This window comes from Anopheles gambiae, chromosome 2 (genome assembly GCF_943734735.2).
Source record: "Anopheles gambiae chromosome 2, idAnoGambNW_F1_1, whole genome shotgun sequence".
Taxonomy (NCBI): domain Eukaryota; kingdom Metazoa; phylum Arthropoda; class Insecta; order Diptera; family Culicidae; genus Anopheles; species Anopheles gambiae.
The window spans coordinates 47,614,927-47,634,039 of NC_064601.1; the positions used below are offsets into that span (position 1 = coordinate 47,614,927).

Consider the following 19,113-nt stretch of genomic DNA (forward strand, 5'->3'; position numbering starts at 1 on the left):
CTGCAGTGCGAAACATTTCGCACAACGTCCGAAAAGGCAGGACGCTTCACAGCTCGTCACCGCGAGTCTAACAATAATCATGAGTTGATCGCCCGGAAATGCTCCGGGTATGTCTTGTAACAGTTTCGCAGTCTGGCTCGCAAATGATTGCCCCCCTCCAACTTCACCCCCCCCCCCCCCACCCCCTAAGAACAACTAGGAACTTTTGCCAGGCGTAGTTTTTTAATGCGTTTTTCATTATACAAAGTAGCTTGTAAATTATCTGCTCACAGATGTCCTCCAACTTTTATTGCTTCGGCGCTGCGGCCACAATGTTGCTCCGCGACGTTTGCCGTTGCAAGTGGTGGCGTAGTACGGCATGCTGCTCTACCTCTAATCGCGTCATGACGGTAGTGCGGAGTGCAGATCCGTTTGCCAAACTGCTACCAGGGCGGCCGGTTCCCGTTCGCTGCGGATTATCTTTAAAATACCGCCGACGATACTGATTGGAGACATATCGGATCTTCCACGAACAGGTAGAAGGCTAAGATGAGCAGTGGACTGCGTCCGTTATCGTACCTCAGCCTCAACTTGCACCCCAAGTGCACTTGCACTCTCAGCTGGAAACTAACCCATGTCGGTGGTGGAAAAATTTAGCATAAAAATTAGCAAAATGCACCCTGTGTGCGTGTCTGTTTCGGTCAGCAAAACGCGTCCGGGACGGTTCGGATCGGGCCCCGGTCTACTACAAGTGCATCACGAGTGGCAGCCGTTGCGCCGTACGCAGTGTGTGTTTGCGGGATCTGCTCTTTTGCAGAAGGTATGCTGGCAAAGATATTTACGACCTAGTTTACGACCGTTGTAAAGTTGCATTTAGCGCGTCTTGTAAGACGCTTTTTCTCGCCACCATTCTATGGCCTGCCAGTCAGTCAAGTCAGTCAGGCGAGCTGTTATTCTAGTTGCGCGCTCTCTCTCTCTCTCTCTCTCTCACACACTCTTTTGTGCTATCCCTATCTTTCTCCCACACACTCTATCTCACCTCGTACAGCTCCTCCTTGCCAAAACGCAACGCACGGATTGTCGTCTACGATGTTGGTCCACACGGTGCACCTTGGCGTTGGTCTTGTCCCGGGCCCGAGGAGTATCGATCATCAAAAGATGCAAAAGATTCACGATAAGCGCAGGGAACGTGTTTGAAACCCTGGAGGTGGTTGGTGGGTATGTCTTCTCTGCCTCTCCTGGCACAGAGCTCCACTCGCAAAGCATCTCCCCACGAAGGGCAGTAAAATAGAAAATTATTATTGCCTGGAATATATATTAGTTCCTAATGTATTGAGCGACCTCGCGAACTGGTCGAAGATGTGCGCCATGCGGTCCGGCACTGCGCAACGAGTGCGGCAGAGAGGGGTTTACTTTTGTGTAGCCGTTTGCTGCGGCTGCGGCGTTACCTTTCGCTGCGGCCTCGATATATAATACCGTTTTACGAGGAGTCGTTAAATCCCTGTGTGCAACTTCCCCGGCGGTTGCATCACGAACTTCGAACAAAACACCACCGCCGTCAGCGCATAATGCATTCCCGGTGTGCCGTGGACCTCTTTCAAACACGTGAGAGTGTAGGATGGTTCCATTGCAGAAGGCAAAACAACACTCGTTGATGATTCGGTGAAACGTTACGATCAGCGCAAAGATGCACATTAGAGGCTCTTTAAACCTATATTAAAGAAAGAGTTTCCGATATTGCTGTACCTGCGGCTAGAAAGCAGAAGGAATGCAAATGAATTCGATTCGAGCACTAGCAAGAGGATACTAAAATTAATTTCTAATCGGTAAATAATAGATAATTTTTTATCTTCTCTATGCAATTAGACCATAAAATTAGAAAGATATTGACGTCATTTTTCAATGCGAGTTATGTCGTACATTCACTAGATCCAGGTTCAGAAATTAATTATTGTTTGTGAGCGACGAAATTCAAACTCAATAAACAAATAAGTAGATAAAATACTAGAAACATCAAACGTTCTAAGCGTTTGTGCTTAAAGTTTTGGGAAATACTGATCAAAATACTTCAAAGAGCAGAGTTTTTCATTTGTTGGAAGTTTGCATTAAATGCACAACTAAATATTTACAATATAATTAGGCATAATGAAAAGCTCCTAGAGCTACCTGTCAAAATGATCGGCCTAGTATATCTAGCATTTAAACGTACATTTAAGACCGCTTTCATCGGTTGATAGCTTACAGTCAAGCAAACAAACGAGCCCTAATCAAACAATTCGCTCCAAAGTGTGCCACACAAAATTAGCTACCACGGAAGCGGAATGCAAAAATCACTTTATTTACCGATCGGCACACCCGGGGCCGACTGTACTGCCCATAGCGCCCCATAGCTGACCGGCTGCCATTAATGATACATCAGTGGATAACGAATGGAGTAAATTTATTCATAACTTGTTCGCCGCCCGGTTTGCTACAAAACCTTTCGTCAACAATCCGCGTCCGTGCACGATGTATACGGCAGAATTGGCACGAAACGCCTTTCTTCTGCTGATCACTCTGCCGGGACGTTGCTGTCGTTGGGCATGGAACGGGTTGGTCAGTGGTGCAGGGGGCGGCGAGCGCTGGCATCCGAACTGCATACTGCACCGTGCCAGATTAAACAAACGCTCGCCCGGCCACATACACGCAGCCACGCACAAACAGCGACGGAGTTAAGCAGGCGAATAAAAATAGCCACCAAAGTGCGAATGCCGAGTGTCAAACCGATCGCATCTCGTAATACGCGCATAGTTTGTCGTTCGATACTTCTGGCTACCCCGCTCATAGAGACTCTTTCTCTCAGCCCGTCTCTCTTTATCTCGTGCAATATGCATATTTACAATGCATGTGCATAGACTGCTAAAGTTGCACATCGCCAAAGTGCCGAAATTGGACGACTGGTTGCCGGCTGCCGGTGGGTGGCAGGGTCGCGAGATCAGACGGGAGGTTTGTTTTGATTTGTTTATTTCCGCCTGACGAATGCAGGGGTCTCCAGGTTGTTTCACTCGTGTCACTGCAGCTCCCACTCGCTGTATGTCCCTACGTAGAGCGCGGAATGGTCCGGGAGTATTTGGCACGCCACCCTTTACCATTATTACATTGATTGCTGCCGGTGGGTATGAGGTGCACCGGGGGGGAGTAGGTCGGACAATGAGGGTACCTCACCGGGGAATACGTTGCATATTTTGTGTATAAATTTTGAATAATCGAAACAGCTCGATTCTTTCTATCGATTTGTTTTTTTTTTGTTTTGTGTTCGTTTGTTGGTTGCTCCAGAGCGCCATTTTCAAACAACACCACCTGACTGACTGGGTGCAGTGTGCAATTCGGTGTGTGTCGGTGCAAATCAACATTTGCCGTAAAAAGGTCCCCCCGAAGGCAATGGCGACCAAAGCGGCAGTGGAGTGAAAAATAGGCATTGGAAATCAGGCACGCTCGGAAAAACGGGCGACACAACGCGTTGCATTAGCCAACCTTCGGCCACGACCGCTCACCGCTATTTGCACCACAGTGTCCATCGTCCGTCCATACTCCGTCACACACACACACACACACACGTGCATGCACCCATATTTGTGTGTGATTAAAAATAAATATAAATAGGAAATAAATTATTTGCTTCGCGACCCGCATGGATTATTTTTATTTAGAATTTTGCTGCACATCGGCTCTGGAGGGGGCAATGAGGGTGAGAGTAGGGTGCAGAGTTTCCAGTATCCAGTTCGATGGAGTGTGCCCGTTTTTTTCGTTTGTTTGCTTCCTCCTGCCCATATCAATAACTAAACGTTGATTTGGCCATGAATGATTTATTTAATGCCGAGCGATACCAGGCGATGATCGATACTGGCAGAAGTAAAGCAGCCCCCAGGGTGGGAGCGGAACCAATGTTAACGACAACATATTGGCGTTTTTCCTCTAATAACATCCCCAGCCCGTGGAAACAGTGTGAAGATCAAAGAATGTCCGAAGGCCATTTGCTTCATTCCATTTTGTCGCGATGATTCGTGCTAGCGTCCCTTGTCTGTTGTGTCTGTTAAAGTGACCAAAAGGGCTGTAAATTTGCATCCCCACTTGCCTACTGTCTAATCTACCCATCCTACCCTAACGCATACTGCCCACACTTACCTTTTTGTACAGCGGTACACTGCACTGTCCGCGGTACGCTGCAGCAAACAGCGAGTGGACGCAGTGTGGATCTAATGGATGGTAGCAATGGAAGCCTGCTGGGCGGTGAGCGAATTTTCCACCGCACTCGCGTAGAAAAATGCACCCTTCGGTGGCGTAAGCCGGTTGCTGCCCGGCGAAGACGACGACGTCGGTTCCTTTGGTTCGGCCAATCCCTGCTGCTGCTGCTGCTGCTGCTGCTGCTCCTTCCGATAGAAGTGCTCGACGTGGGGCAGCTGCAGCGGCGGCTGATACCCGAGAAAGTGCGTGTGGAACATGGGCACTGTCGTGGACTCGCTGCTGACGGACGGATACAGACTGGACGGCAGGAGCTGGGCCGGGAAGGGCGTCGAGTAGAGCGTCCGGTTGACCGCCTCCAGCCCGGGCAGCAGCAGCGGCAGGGCAAAGTTGTTGGGCTCGATCCCGCTGTACTTGTACATCGGAAACGTCAGCCCGTTCGGTTTCTTCAGCAGGTCGAGCCGTTCGAAGGTGCTCTTCGGCAGCGAGTACGGAATGCGCGGCTCCTTCTCCTTCTCGTAGCCCGTCGGCTCCTCGCCCGGCGCCTCGCTGTCCTTGAGCGCGAAGCACTTTTTACTCCGCCGCACCGACTCCAGGTACGCTTCGTAGGGCTGGGCCGGGGTCGGCTCGTCCCGCTCGTCGTGGGGCGATGCTTTCCGTGCGGCATGCAAATCTTCCGCCTCCCCCCGGGGCGGGCTGAAGGTGCGCGTCTTTTTGCTGGCCGCTTCGACCAGGCTCTCGTACACGGACACCGACACCACCGGCTCGTCGTCCGGGGCGGGCGATCGACTCTGGGCGGCCGCCATGTGGCTCCCGATGTGCTCGGCCGGGAGGGTGTGGTACCGTTTCGAGTGGCTGCGGCCCCTGCTACCGGTGCTGTGGGCCGTCCGCCCGTGCCCCCGCACCACCGAGGCACTGTCGTCGAACGCGCTGCAGTCACCGTCGTCCCGATCGCAGCCGGTGCTGCTGCTGCTGGCGGATGGTTTGAATTTGGTGTCAAGGTTCAGGGCCCGATCGTCGGCCCGGGGAGTTTCGGCCTGGCGCGAGCAGGACCGGGACCGCGACAGCGAGCTGGACCTCGACCGAATGGTGGAGTTGGTGCGGGTCACCGAGATGTTCTCGTCCTCGTCGTCGTCCTCCGTCAGCCGGTCGCTGTTCGGATCGAGCGATGACTTCACCAGCGCTTCGTAGGTCTTAATGTGTCGTTTACCTTTTTGGGGGTTACAAGGGGCGGTGCAAAAGAGAGAGAGAGAAAGGGAGGTGGGATAAAAAGAAAGCGGAAAATCGATTAGCAAAGTTCGCATTCAGCCCTCGTCGGACGGCGTTATGGTGGCGACCGTGACTCGCTCAAAGGCCGTCTTACCATACCTTCTGCACAGATTGATTGATTGTAGAGTGGAGTGGAAAGTGGTCTGCTCTAGATCAGCACCGCGCAAACGGTAGTGATGTAGCGCAAGGATTTTTCTTTTTGATTGATGTATGTGTGTACGCAGTATTCCCGCATTTCCCCGCCCCCGGGATTATTGGAAATTACCATTTTGGCTAAACAACTGTGTTACGGAAAACAAACAACGAACATTTCTACTGCTCTTTTGTACTCTCGATCTCGATCTATCTCTCTCTCGTCGTCTCTTTCTCTTTTTTTGCTAATAACACACACGCACGCACAATTGCACACCATCGGTACAGGCTGTTGGTTTTGATTGGAGAAGGTGACGATGGCATGTGGGTCGCGCCCGTAAGAAGGGTCGCCTCAGATCACCCTACGGTGGCGCGGACAAAGGTTCATTTTTAATAAAGTTGTGGCACGATAACGATGACGATGTTGACTCAGGTATTGGTTGAACGATGGTTGGAAGGTTGATTGGTGACGAAACTAGACTAAACTATTCGCTACTAGTGGAACACAGGTTGCTCTCCTCCGCCTTCTACTTTTGCTTCATTTTCATTTTCATTTTCATTATGCACTCTATTACTCCTTCGCTTTTCAGCACACGCAACTGCTGCTGTTTCTCGCTAAACCTAACACACACACACACACTTGGACGCCCAATGCACGCTTTCGACACTTCGAAGGGCATCCTTCTCTCAGGGCAATGCCGGAGCTACTACAGTGGAGCCCGGACTGTTTTGCAGGGGCATGAGCCGAGCCGGTGCATCCCTGGACGGGGTAGTTCCAGAGGGGTAGTGTTGGAGTGGACACACTGTGTGGCGGCCATTCGCGCTTTACACCGTCGGCGCCCGATCTCACAAGTATAGCTACACGTGGCAGCCCCAGAAGGGCTGCAGGTCAAAGTTGTCCTCAAACCGTATGTACACTGTATGTGCCGGGGTTTTCGGGGTTTTCGACGCAATTACGTACCCGCCGGGGCGTGGGCCACATAGAAAAGAACGCAAAGAACAAGAATATACAGATGATACAAAAGGGGTGTGATTCATTTTGTCGATTGGTTTTTTGTTGTTGTTTGTTGGTTTGGTTGCAGAGATTGCATGGGAGAAAGCGGGCTTGTGGCAGTACGAATACCCACGATCGGTGGAACGCTACGCAAGTACGCGCGAAGCCGTGCGTCCAGAGCGTTCAAGGAGCAACGACCACCTGCTCTAGGATCTACTATGTACAAACATGCTGCAATGTTTTCTGTGTGTGTACAGGCCGTTTCTTGAACGGGACGACCACTGTTTTGTTTTTGCTGCTCCGATTTAACACTAGAATTTCCCCGCCCTCCCCTCGAGACGCCGGACGCACCGCACCAGTGCAGCTAGGCTGCCGACCCATTCTGCTGCCCTTCTGTACCGTGGTGCGGCTCTCTCGCTCCACTCCTTAAACACTAGTTTGAACTTATCGGCATCAGTTGCGCACGCGGCTTGATTTAAAATAGCACAGAACTATTGAATTCGTTTCACCAAACACACATACACACACCCACATACAAAGATACGGACAGTTACAGTGGTGCGGAAAGTTTATCATCCACTCTGACGGGTGGTATTGCGCAACTCCACGCCATCAAACATGTTCAGATTATGCAATCGTGAGTATTCGTTGACCACCGCTTGACCTGTGTTAAACATAAATGAATGGAAAGGTAAGGCTTTGAAGGTCACTGCTGCTGGCTGACGGAATTCACAATTTTGTTTTTGATTTTGTTTTTTTTTTTTGTATCGAATTTTGAAGTCAGTGAACGTGGCATAACACCATATGCCGCTACCTTCAAGATGCAGATACTCCTAACTTCTCGTGTCTGAGCTAGCTAACTTAACCTGTTGGATTGAACGACATTTCAATGAGAACAGTATAAATAAACTAGCCCTAGACGATCAAAACATTCTTGGGAGTTGAGACGACAATGTTAAACACTCATACGCAGGTAACTTAAGATCATCTTATCCTAGGAAAAATTGTCTTCATCTGAAACCTTTCCTTAACAGCTGCATCATGAGGTAGAGTCTCTCGCAAAAAAGAACACGTTTTTGCTACACCCTGTAACCACTGGACCCGGTGCTAGGTACAGTAGATGTCTGACACGGTGATGAAAGTGATGTCGAACGACACCATCATCGCCAGCTTACCTTCGTCGATCCGCTGGTGTGCTTTTTGTACATCGCCATCGGCGCTCTTCAGTATGACGTACATCAGGGGCATCATCTCCCACGGGTAGCCGAGTTTCTCCAACAGCCATTGGGCTCGCTTCACTAGCTCGTCGTCTGAAATGGGGCGAAAAAGGCAGAGAAAGCATTAAATACATTTGTTTTCCTGGCGGGGGACAATAAAAAAAACTTCTGCATCTGGTTTTCCAGTTCGAGAACGGGCTCTCGGGCTTTAGAAAATAGGTTCTTTTCAATGCCACGTTCCACAATCCCACTTCCCACCTACTGCTGTGGAAAGCGTTTCTTCTTCAGCCCAGCAGCACACGCTCACGAGTGATTGCAATCTTATCGCTCGTGGCAAAGACAAGACCCTGTCCCCTCTCCTTTAGCTCATTATGTGCGTCTTATCGAAGGTGTCAATCGTGGCAGCGAATGAGAACACACGATGTTCATTAGGATCGTTTTTGTGTTTGATTTTTTCCCACCATCTCCAGGCGTTTCCAATCATTCCTGAGGATCGTAGCATCAGCAACAGCAGCCAGAAACGAACTGGACTACGCGCCCTGACCACTCGGTGAAAAATGACTTTCCCATCAGTGCGCGCACAATAACATTCTGCGATCCGTGAGTCCCAAGACCGAACGGCTCAAACCGCTGTACCGTTCCGTACCACGTTGCCACTCCAGCCCCGATCTCGAGGTGTAGGAAATTCGAACCGTTGAAGTTATTTTTTCAAAACAAGACACTATAATAAATATTCCATAATCAATCACAACGCATAACGGACGTCCCCCCGAGAGTGCCGGCGGGAGCTCCGGAGCTCCGAAGGTGTCTCCCTTTTGCATGACCCTGTCCGACTAGCTTCCTTGCTTCCAGACGGGCTTATAGTAGCCACGCACCACTACACAAAGCTTACGGAAGATTTATTTTATATTTGCACTATTATCATCATCATCATCAACAACAACAGCAGCAACAGCAGCAGAAGCAACATCGTCTTCGTCATCGTTACTGGCACTGGAATAGAACCGCTGTATCGACTTCAATGCCCGAGGGCAACCTTAAGCCTGCTCTTTCACTCCCTCCCTCCTTCCCATCCTCTACTTTGCCCTCTGCGGTTGCTCGTTTGCATGCGCGCACACACCGGGGCAAAATTGCGCTGCATCCAGCTAGTTTGCGAGTGCAGCCATTCTGACACTTTGAAAAGTCACTTCAGTCATGCTAATCTCGTGCTTAATTTAGCTTCAATCTTCGCGGAGAAGTTGAGCACACTATCTTTGCATTGCCGTCTTCACAGTGATGCTTCTTCTTGCACAGTTTGCGCTCATCTCCCCTGCCTGCTAAACACAAGCGCACGCGCCCGTTTGTCATTTGATCACGGTGGAAATAAGCGTCCTCCTTCCGCCCCGGCTGGAGGGTGGATTTTGTGCGATTTCGCGTCATCCGTCGACTGGAAATGGGTATTGCATCAGAGCTGTCAAAGTGTCAATCCACCGGTAGAGCCGCCATCACCGCCGTCTCCGAGATTGTGCCGAGGTGGATCCTCCGAAAAGCAAATCCTAGCGAGACGCGCGCGCCTGAACTAGTCAATAGATCATTGTCGATCTTCCTCTATCTATTTCTGGCATTTTCAGTTCGCCGTGGGTTGTAGTAAAAGGGCATCACTTGAAGCGCTTTGTCGATGACACGAAGCTGGCTGCTCCAGAACCGGAGAGAATGGGAATACCAGAATAGTAACTTGCAAGCAGCGGCACACATCGACCGATCGCTGATCATGACAAAACGATCGGTGCTAGCTGTGAAGAATTAAATGCAATATTTTGTGCATGTTTTGCATCGATCGTGAAAAATTACGTATCATTATTCTTCGGGTTGAAGGGCCCTTGGTTTCGCTAGTTCCAACCAACTGTTGAATATTCAATCTTTTTTTTATTTGCAAAAAAAAACAGTTCCTTTCTGCAATTCTGTGCGTAAAATTAATCTGCGTAATTGTAGCTTCTCAATGGTATGATGCAATTTGTGGTACAAACATTTCCCAGACATGAATCACCTGAAATTCCATTCACTTTCACAATACACATTCATTGTTTGTGCTTATCAATTTCGTGTCCTTGCAATTCCTGGACGTACTACATTGCCCGCTCAAGCTCATAATCCATCGATTATGAACTTATTCTTGATCGCCATGTTAACGCACGCTTCGCAATTATAAACCAACTTGGGCCAATCGTTTGTTTGTACAGTTATGGCTCGTGTTTCGTGTCCATCCATGCTGCAACATCTCGATTCGCGGATGCGTTGCACATTTGCCAAGCGGGCAACCACAACATATCAACAAGCGGGCCAGAACAAACACACAAATGCACTGGCAGACGATAGTATCGATCGCGGAACAGACCTGCACAGAACGGCGGTTTCAGTCCTGTTTGCCACTGCCGGGCCCAGGCCCGCGATAAATTGAATAATTGAGCAATATTTTATTCATCCAGACTAAACAAACCATAATCGAGCAAACGATCGGCGTGCGCTACTGGAATGCTTCGGTGCAGAATGCACCTTTCCAATGCGAGCGCAACAACCAACCCATTCCCGCCCACTGAATGACTAAGCAAGGCTGGAGAATCGCGTACATCGCGACCTTCAACGTATTAGGCACGGGCACTCCACACCAACAGCTTCGTCCCGCTAGCAAAAGATGAATTTTCGATTCATCCCCACCGAAACACACACACACACATAAACCCACACACATATTTCCGGAGCTGATTTTACGATCCGCGCCTGTGTAATGGGAAATGATTGTAGACGATAAATCATACTTTCATAGTATGCGGTACCGGTAGCGGCAAAACCGATCTGCCACCCGCTAAAGGCGCAGCAGCAGCAATTTGTACCAGTCGCCGATGCGGAAGAATCCATCGAAACCGGCGGTGTTGCAAATAAACTTGCTAATTGATGTTGATTGCTTTCGATTGCCTCAACGCCCCCGGAGCGGTGCGCGTGTGTGCATCTGGTTTCGGAGCAGCTGAAATCCGAGCTTCCGATGCACCGAGCTCCACACGCCGGGTGCCGAAAGGGCACGGGGATGCTTATTGCAGCGCGCATACTTCTTACCTTCTTACCAGCAGCATACTTATCCTTTTTTTGCCTACAATAACGCAAATAACGCTACCCCCGAGATAAGATCCCTCCTCCGATGCAGCCCGCCGCGCCGTACAACATTCGTAGGGGAACTAATTTAAATAATCGCCCGGTTTCTCCTTTTAGCTGTCACCTCGTTCGTTTAATCTCAGATAAGACCGGTACTGGTTGGTCGTTTTCGCGAACGCACGTGGCGCGATCGAAGCCACCCAACGCTGACGTACATACCCCTCCACAACCCCCATCCCTACTGCAACTCCACAACCGCAAGACAACTACTGCAACTGCATCCGGCAAACGAATCAATCGGATCGTTTATCACAAGCCGTGCTCGATTGATTCAATTATTTTTATTTAAGTTTGGTGCACGACTTGCTTAGGTACGCTTCATGTTTGGCGCGTATGCGGACATGACCTTGCGTGAGGTAACATGGTTGTTACCGTACATGGCAGGAGAGTCGCTGCACCGTGTACAATGTCCGATTCATAGTCGGGCAGGATTAATTTTATGGGCGGCATTAATAAGTATATGACCCGTCAAGATGTTAATCAATCTTTTCGGTGGGGCTGGTGGGAACTATGGAGCGCCATAGGAGCGACATGACAAGTAAATAGAGGTGCGCAATGCCATACAGGTTGAAATGTTACTTTCAAGGCAAGCGTAATCCAATGAGTAAAACAATCAGTCGACTGATTAAACTGTACATAAAGATACATTCAATTCAAACGTAAACCAATATGTCGTTTGAATGAAACTTTAATAAATCGGATAAATATCGTCTGTTTCTACTGTACTATAAAAAAATCATAAAAAGCTTTTGGCATCTGCTTGTTTCAACATTGAAACATGGCGTTAGTTAGTTAGCTAACACATAATTTTTAATGACATTTTTTGCGTTATCAGGGAATTTCAACACCAATAACAAGTGCAGTCATTTTATTACAATAATAGTATTATTCACATAACTTAAAATAACAGATTATATAAAAATAAATACTTGTTTGTGTTTTTGTTTTATAAACTTGTTTTTACTTCAATGAAAACAATGTTCTAACACACAAGTAGTAACAAACAAGTTTATAAAACAATGTAACAAGTTTGATGATTTAACATCTTTCTATTTATCTTTTTTTGCCATTTTCTAAGTAAAGATAAGATATATAAGTATAAATAGTAAATCCCAAGCTAATAAAAAGACTAACGTCACTACATGACTTAATCTCTTTTAGTGCTCTTGGTAAGTGATGAGGTTTTCTTTTATTTGATACTCCCAACAAAGCTCGCTATTTAACGACTTGTTCCAACATAAATCCGCCGTGTAAAAAACGATTTTTAGTACGTTGTTCATTCGATGAGCACATCCTACATAAAGCTTCCACTGCTCCCATTTTCTTCAACCCTTTTCCTAGCTCAGATTCCAACTCAGATTGTTCCCGTTTGTCGTCCGTTATTTTTTTTCCTCCTAACCTTTCGGTGTTATGCAGCCTTCCGGTGACTTGTCTTATGTGCTTTTATGCTATTGTGCGATGCTACCAACGGGCATTAATCGAGAGCAACGTTTTCCGGATAGCTGACTGCCTTTGAACGAGGTACTCGTCATCGCTGCGCAAGCAAAAACGCCCCATTCGAAACGCAAACGTTCTTTTCGTTTGCCCGAATGCTCCATTGCTAATCTCACCCGAAAGCGCTCAGAGCGTGTCTGAATTATTCGCGCTAACATAAACATCCTTGTTTCCTACGAACGTGCTTCTCTCCCAAGTATGTACCGCTAAATGGTTCTTTTCCTGTCGTATCCGCGCATTGCAGTCCTTCTTTCTATGGTAAGGTTTGGGAAACAGGCGAAAAAAATAGTCTTTCCGTTGATAGAGAAAGTTCTTCTTTTTCGGTTTAGACATACGTGGCGAAAAGTAGCACTAAAACATGTTTTCCCCCAGAGCCGAATGGTATGTCGTTGTGTGCTTCATCGTTTGAAGAAACCGTTCGTAGATGGTTGCTGCTTCTTCAAATAAGCAACGAAATCGTTTGTTGATTCCCTCGGAAAAGCGGCCTCCTCTCCGCTCCCGAACTGATGGTGAAATTTTCCGACACACATTTTCGGGCTAGCTGCTTCTTCCGCCTGCTTTTTGCGGAGTGCTCCGATGTAACATCGTGCTGCAACGCCCAAACTTACCGCCGAAGGGATGCAAAAGATACCGTGCCGGATGCACTGGGACAGAGTGAGAGTGAAACGTTCGCAGCAGTTTCGCCGGAGCATAAAACCGCGACGACACCGACGATGACGACGGTCGAGGGTGTTCGGCTTTCGGTGGCACAACATAACGAGATGTTGTATCTACGCACACACACACACACAGTTCGACCGATGTGCCAGGAGACGTCCACATCCACCGGTTGGTGCAGAAATGTAGATAGAGGAACCACGTGCTCGGTCGGAATTTGTGCCGCAGCCAGTGGTGGCAAAGCCGCACGTGCAAAAAGGTGTGTGGAACGGCTGCAACGCGCTAGAGCGAGTCGGAGACCTATGCTCGCGCGCCACCCATCAGAGCGGGAGCAACAGAACGACCGACGAGCGCAACCAATGGTAGGGTTGACTCCGCCTCTGTCTTATGTTTCGCACGCGCTCTTCCCGTCTCGCTCTGGCGGCCCAAAACATGCTCATGGGGCGCAACATCGAAACATGCTCACCAACACCAACCGTATCCCCCCGCGTAAATCTTTCGCTATGCGCTTCGAGTGCATAGCTAGTGCTGGGCGCGCGCGGGAGGGTTTGTTGGCGTCGAAGTTTGCTCCCTCGAGTTTGCTCTTTCTATCCGTTACTTGCTTTGATGCTTGCCACGCCGAGCATTGTTGATTTATATGTTTATTTTTTTTACATGCACATCTAGTCGCGCGCACTAGCACAGGTTGGTGTAGATCCAGCCCAACTAGACAACGTCGTGCTCGTGACGGTGGAGTTTCAGCGATTCGAGCGATCGCACCGGTCTCGAGCATGGGGTGGTTTCTTTTGTTTTATACGAAATGGTTTCCATCTTCTGGAGTGCCCACACACCCATTACACACTATTACAGCAGCCCGAGCCAATCGAAAGCCTCGAGCAATATTGAGGGGATCTGGAAAATTCACCCCAACACCGACCATTACACCCATATCGCGATGGAAAAATGTGCAAGGGTCTCTCGTATACTATGCCCGCTCTGGGTGGGAAGAATAGTGCTTTTCTTGTACGGGTGTTCTCACACTCGCTGTTGGGAATCGGCACGAAGCATGGGGAGAAAGGGCAACACAACGAATCATGCCACTCGGGTGTGCAGAAGGTATATAATAACTAGTTTTATGATTAGGTAAAAGCATAACACTACTCCTACTGACGGTGCTGCGAGTAATGTAATAATAGCGGTAAAACACCGCAATAAACTATTTCTTCTTCTTTTCACGTAATTATATGGCAGCATTGAATTGATTTTAATGTAGGGAAGGATGGAAGCTAGCTGTACTTTACCCCAGAAGCATAATGTTATGATTCTATTTATTTAAATTTCTACATTTAAATGTATTATGCAAAAGCACAAACTACGCAATTGTAAATTGTGTCTATCTTATTAGTGTGGGGATGAACAATTTCCGACTGGCTTCTAGTAAAGTTCTAAAATAGAAAATCATATCAATTGTGTGTTTCTTTTAAAATTAAACTATCATACAACATTAGACTTTAATATCATAAATAAATGTATTGTTATTGAACACTATACTCTTCCTCAGCTTGACGTTCTGTGACTGATTGGAACACTTACAAAACATAGTTAATTTTACATAGAAGGATGTTGAACACATTTAATCGAGCTTTTAAAAACCAGCTTTTGCTGAAACCGGAATTTGCATGCGACAAGTTATTGCATGCGTAATTATTTGTTGAATAACTGCTAGCGAATTCCTCGTCGAAGCTATACAAAATTATATTGAAAAGGAACATGTTCGAATGAGTTAAAAAAACATACTTTCCACACTTCCGAAATAAAACTTCGTTCGGCATAATGAAGCAATAAATGTGATTGGACGTGTCGCGGACCACATGAGACTGTTCCATTGACAATGCAGCATCATAAATGAGGATTGTTGGACACCACCAAGACATGCGTTGGAAACATTCCTCTGCTCGTCCCGGCCCTTTGGCCACTATATTTTATTTTGATTTACAGCAACTCAGTCAAACGAAACCTTGACGGAACAACAAATCGCATACACGAGTTTATGACACTTTCCATGCCTCAACGGTAAAAGGGAAGGATGAAAAAAGGCATGTGTGCAAAACGCATATCCGCTGATTCAATTTCCATCGACTAGCATGCCCAGACCAGTGTGCCTGTGTGCGTCTTACAACACCCCTTTCGCATCGTCCCGGTTCTTGTTCTACAGCTAATTGGATCATAAAAGCTACAAAACCGCAATTTTGTATCCGGACTCTTCGTTTTTCCTCTGCCAGTCCGTGTGTGTGTGTTTCTGCATGCAGTGGCGTAGTTATTTTACCAATTCGTTACTAGCTTGGTGTTTTTGCACAACAAATCTTCACAACCATGATTCACCAAGAAAAGGGAAGCGAAACCGATCTTGGGCGCGGTTCCTTGCTCGCCAAAGCGGCTCGCAATTGCGTTTGCACGCCACTTCACGAGCAATTGTAAAATAAAATAACGAAATAAAACTGATGACGAAAGCGATACAGAAATTATCGCAGCAGCACACAAACACACACACACACACTCTGACGATAGTTCTGGTGCAATGCTTTTATTTGTTGAAAATGAACGTTATTAGAGTGAGTCTCCGCTGGGGTACAATTGTGCAAAGCTTCCCCATTCTCCAAAGACACCCGTTTCCTTCGACTGGAAGGAAATATAAAAATAACAATAGCAGCAAAGGCATACACACACATACACACAGTACACCCTGAGCCATGTCTTGTCGGCGCCCAGTGTGTCGGTGCACGGTTGGGGAACGGAAAGCCATATAACATTATAACAAATTACGAACGTCTCTCAGCCGGCCTCGGCTTATGCTACGCTAAAATGTAATAAAAATCATATTATAATTTACGATCCTTGCGCGCCCGGCCGCTGGCCCCGGTGTCCCTTTCCCCGCGCCGATCGGTTCGTGGTTTCGCGTTTAACGAGTGGATTTTCGATGCCATCAGCGATAGATGGGCGAGCGACCGCGCGGAAAAGGGAACCAGTGGAGTGAGGTTTTATGACAGGCTGGACCTCTTTTGGAATTGAAATTCACTCACGCTTACGCTCATTTGCACGCGTTCGCTGCACAGAGCGAAGAAATGTGTTCGAAACCTGACAGATCGCACAGCAATTGGCACAACGAAGGGAGGCATTTAAAAAATGTAAAATAAAAACTAAAACCCCACCCCGTGTGCCCGTGTTCCGCGGCGAACACGCTGTGGCCAATTGGTCCAAGTACAACTACACGTCGTTACGCCGTACCATTAGACGCTTTTATTGCATTTTGTAACGATTTGCTTCAAATGCAAAACTAACCCCGCTGAAGAGCAGCTGAAGAAACACCCTCTTTCTCGTTAACGAGCAAGTAAAACCCATTCTCGGCCGGGCACGCTATGAATATGTGTTTCAAGCGATTTCAATTTGTTTTTAAAGCCTTCACATGTCGTTGGAATGAATTGTGCGATCTGGCGGACATACACACGCATGCAAGCAAAGGTGTCTTTAAAGCGCGGTTCCACTTCACTAATCATATGCATCGTCAACTGATAGACGTATTGGTTACATTGTCGTTTAAACGGAGCAAGACCACCGCCGTCATCACCACCACCTTGTAGATCACACTTGTGATGGGCCACTGCATTTGATGTGCGTTTGCTATCCTCCCAAAAAAAAAATGAACAACTCCCGATGACGTTGACGACGACAAATGCGAGTTTCCAATTCATTTCACTGACCGTCTTTGTAGATTTATGACGCATTCAAACATCTTTATCGTTCCCGGTGTCTGCGCTTTCGATTCCGTTTTTCGTGCTTCCGTGTTCCGGTGCAGATTTGCACCGACCTTCGCCAGCACAATGCGCTGGACCGCGGCGCCAAAACTCTGCTGGAAGACATCAATCCACTGCAATGCTGCGAAGACGTGCCCCGCACCGTCCACCGTTCGAGATGGGGTGCGCAGTTATGTTGGACGTGCGGTTCGTTACGCGATTTGCTTTTCGCTCGATTTCTGCTGGTTTGCCTGGTGTGCCTTTTGTGAGTTCCATCGTTTCATAAACAAAGTCGTAAAAATTTACCAAATCAGCCAAAATTTAAAACTCATCAAAAACATGCAAGCCAAGGTTCGTTGGTTCGCAACCGCTGCTCGCTGGGAAGATGCATCTTACCGGTAGGATGTCTACATTGCACTAGCGTACTGGTCGGAGTGTGGAAAAAAAACACACACACACACACAAATGAAGGCCCTCCCAAACAATGATTTGACCATCCTAAGTCGTACACAAACTTGGCTTTTGTCAGTCAGTGCTTTCTTAAAATGCCACCAAAGAGCATGCAGACAAACAGGGAAAGGAAGCATCAAAACTTATTAGTTTCCATCACAAACTACACACACACACATAAATCAAACAGGCGAAACAACAGCGGTTTCGAAGACGGAGAACAGAGGCAACGACTCGCATCTCGAAAACGCTAACGAGCGCCGCGCAATCCGTTCCACAGCAAAGTGGTTGAGCGAGGAAAATGAGAAAAACTTTTCCAAGCTCGTAAAACCAAACATGTTTTACTGCCCCTTGGCTCCCGGGGGCAGCGCCGTGCTCGCGCTCGGCCACGGATGATGATTCACGGATTAGTTTTGGGACGAACCGCTGTTCAATCTTTCAGCCCGCCAGTCTCTCGCCGCCACCGTGCTAGACAGTGACGTGACCTCCGAGGGGAATCAACGTGTAACTTTTGGGCGGGCTGGTGAGAACCGCACCGAAACCGTACCGAATTTTCGGAGAGGTCGTAAAAACTGAAAATGCGCATATTTTCCAGCAGCGTATTTCGACAAGCACACACACACACATACATGTTTCGATTGAGTGAAACTTACTTCCTTGGCATTATGTGTGAGGAAATTGTGTTGAGATCACGTGCATCAGATGAGTCAAAGCATCTTGAAAACGTCGTTTCTTCGTTCCTGAAGATGATGACTGGTTTTGCAAGCGATTCAATAAAAGTACTAAAATAAATAATAAATATTGTCCGTTCTACTTCACAAAAATCCGCCCAGTCCATTTAAATACGAAACATATCAAAGCTTTTTTCTTCTTCCTTGTCAAGGCTGTACGAGCTTCCGGTGCCGGTGAGTTGAAAATTGAATTAAAGTTTTACGGCAACTTACCACTGCAGCTACAATGTGACACAAAATGGGGCTCGTGTCAGCTACAGTACCATTGCTAAATAAATCAGATTATCATTTGAATCCATTCCGATGGGAACCAACCGACCTTTCCTGCCGTCCCGCACACGCACCACATCCGCAGTAAAAAACAAACCGGGAAAAGGGCATCGTCCGAAAGCAATCACAAATAAATAAACTACAAATTACCACGTCACCACGCAAATTTCCGATTAACGGCTAATGAATCTGGCCCTTCCGTAATGGTTGTGAAAATAGGAGCGCATCATTGAAAAACCAGAATGCCATCACACACAGAGACAGACACGCACACAAATGATTCACATTTTATGCTGCGGGGTCGTTACTTCAAACCGAGCGCCAACCGTATCGGCCATTGAACCAATTCTGAACTTACAAAACTGAAAAAGCGTACGCATGCATGCAGTGTGGAACGAAAATAATAAAAAAAAGATCACTCACTGACATTTTAATCGCGTTTTATTTCGTGTTTTTATTTTTTGTTTTCACTTGCATTTTAATCGCCTGCGTAAAGACAAGCCCGCGGATCATTCCCCCAGCGGAGGTAGAGATAAAAAACGACTGCGTGAGGATCGGTGGAAAATTGATTTTTAATAGTCCTACTGTTTGGAGCGATCAGCGCACTCTGGCTGGGCTGGGGCGCACTGCTACAAGCCAGGCAACACACGCTCGCACACGCGACGCACGGTTTTATTGGCAAAGCGGGCAGTCGGCCGGTGACGACGGAAAGAAATTAAACAAAACGGCCCGTCGTTGCCGGC

General features: G+C 47.7%; 1 protein-coding gene across 9 annotated transcripts in view; it reads right to left on the bottom strand.

The window, feature by feature from the left end:
• LOC1270904 (uncharacterized) overlaps window positions 1–19,113 on the bottom strand; it is a 90,044-nt gene that overhangs the window by 4,050 nt on the left and 66,881 nt on the right. For all 9 annotated transcript variants that reach the window (XM_061649168.1, XM_061649164.1, XM_061649166.1 and 6 more), the window contains 2 exons: window positions 7,771–7,905; window positions 4,144–5,410 (listed from right to left, as the gene is read on the bottom strand). In XM_061649168.1, the coding sequence (XP_061505152.1) occupies window positions 4,215–5,410; window positions 7,771–7,905 (1,331 nt within the window). In that variant the 3' untranslated portion in view covers window positions 4,144–4,214. The remainder of the gene's footprint in view (window positions 1–4,143; window positions 5,411–7,770; window positions 7,906–19,113) is intronic.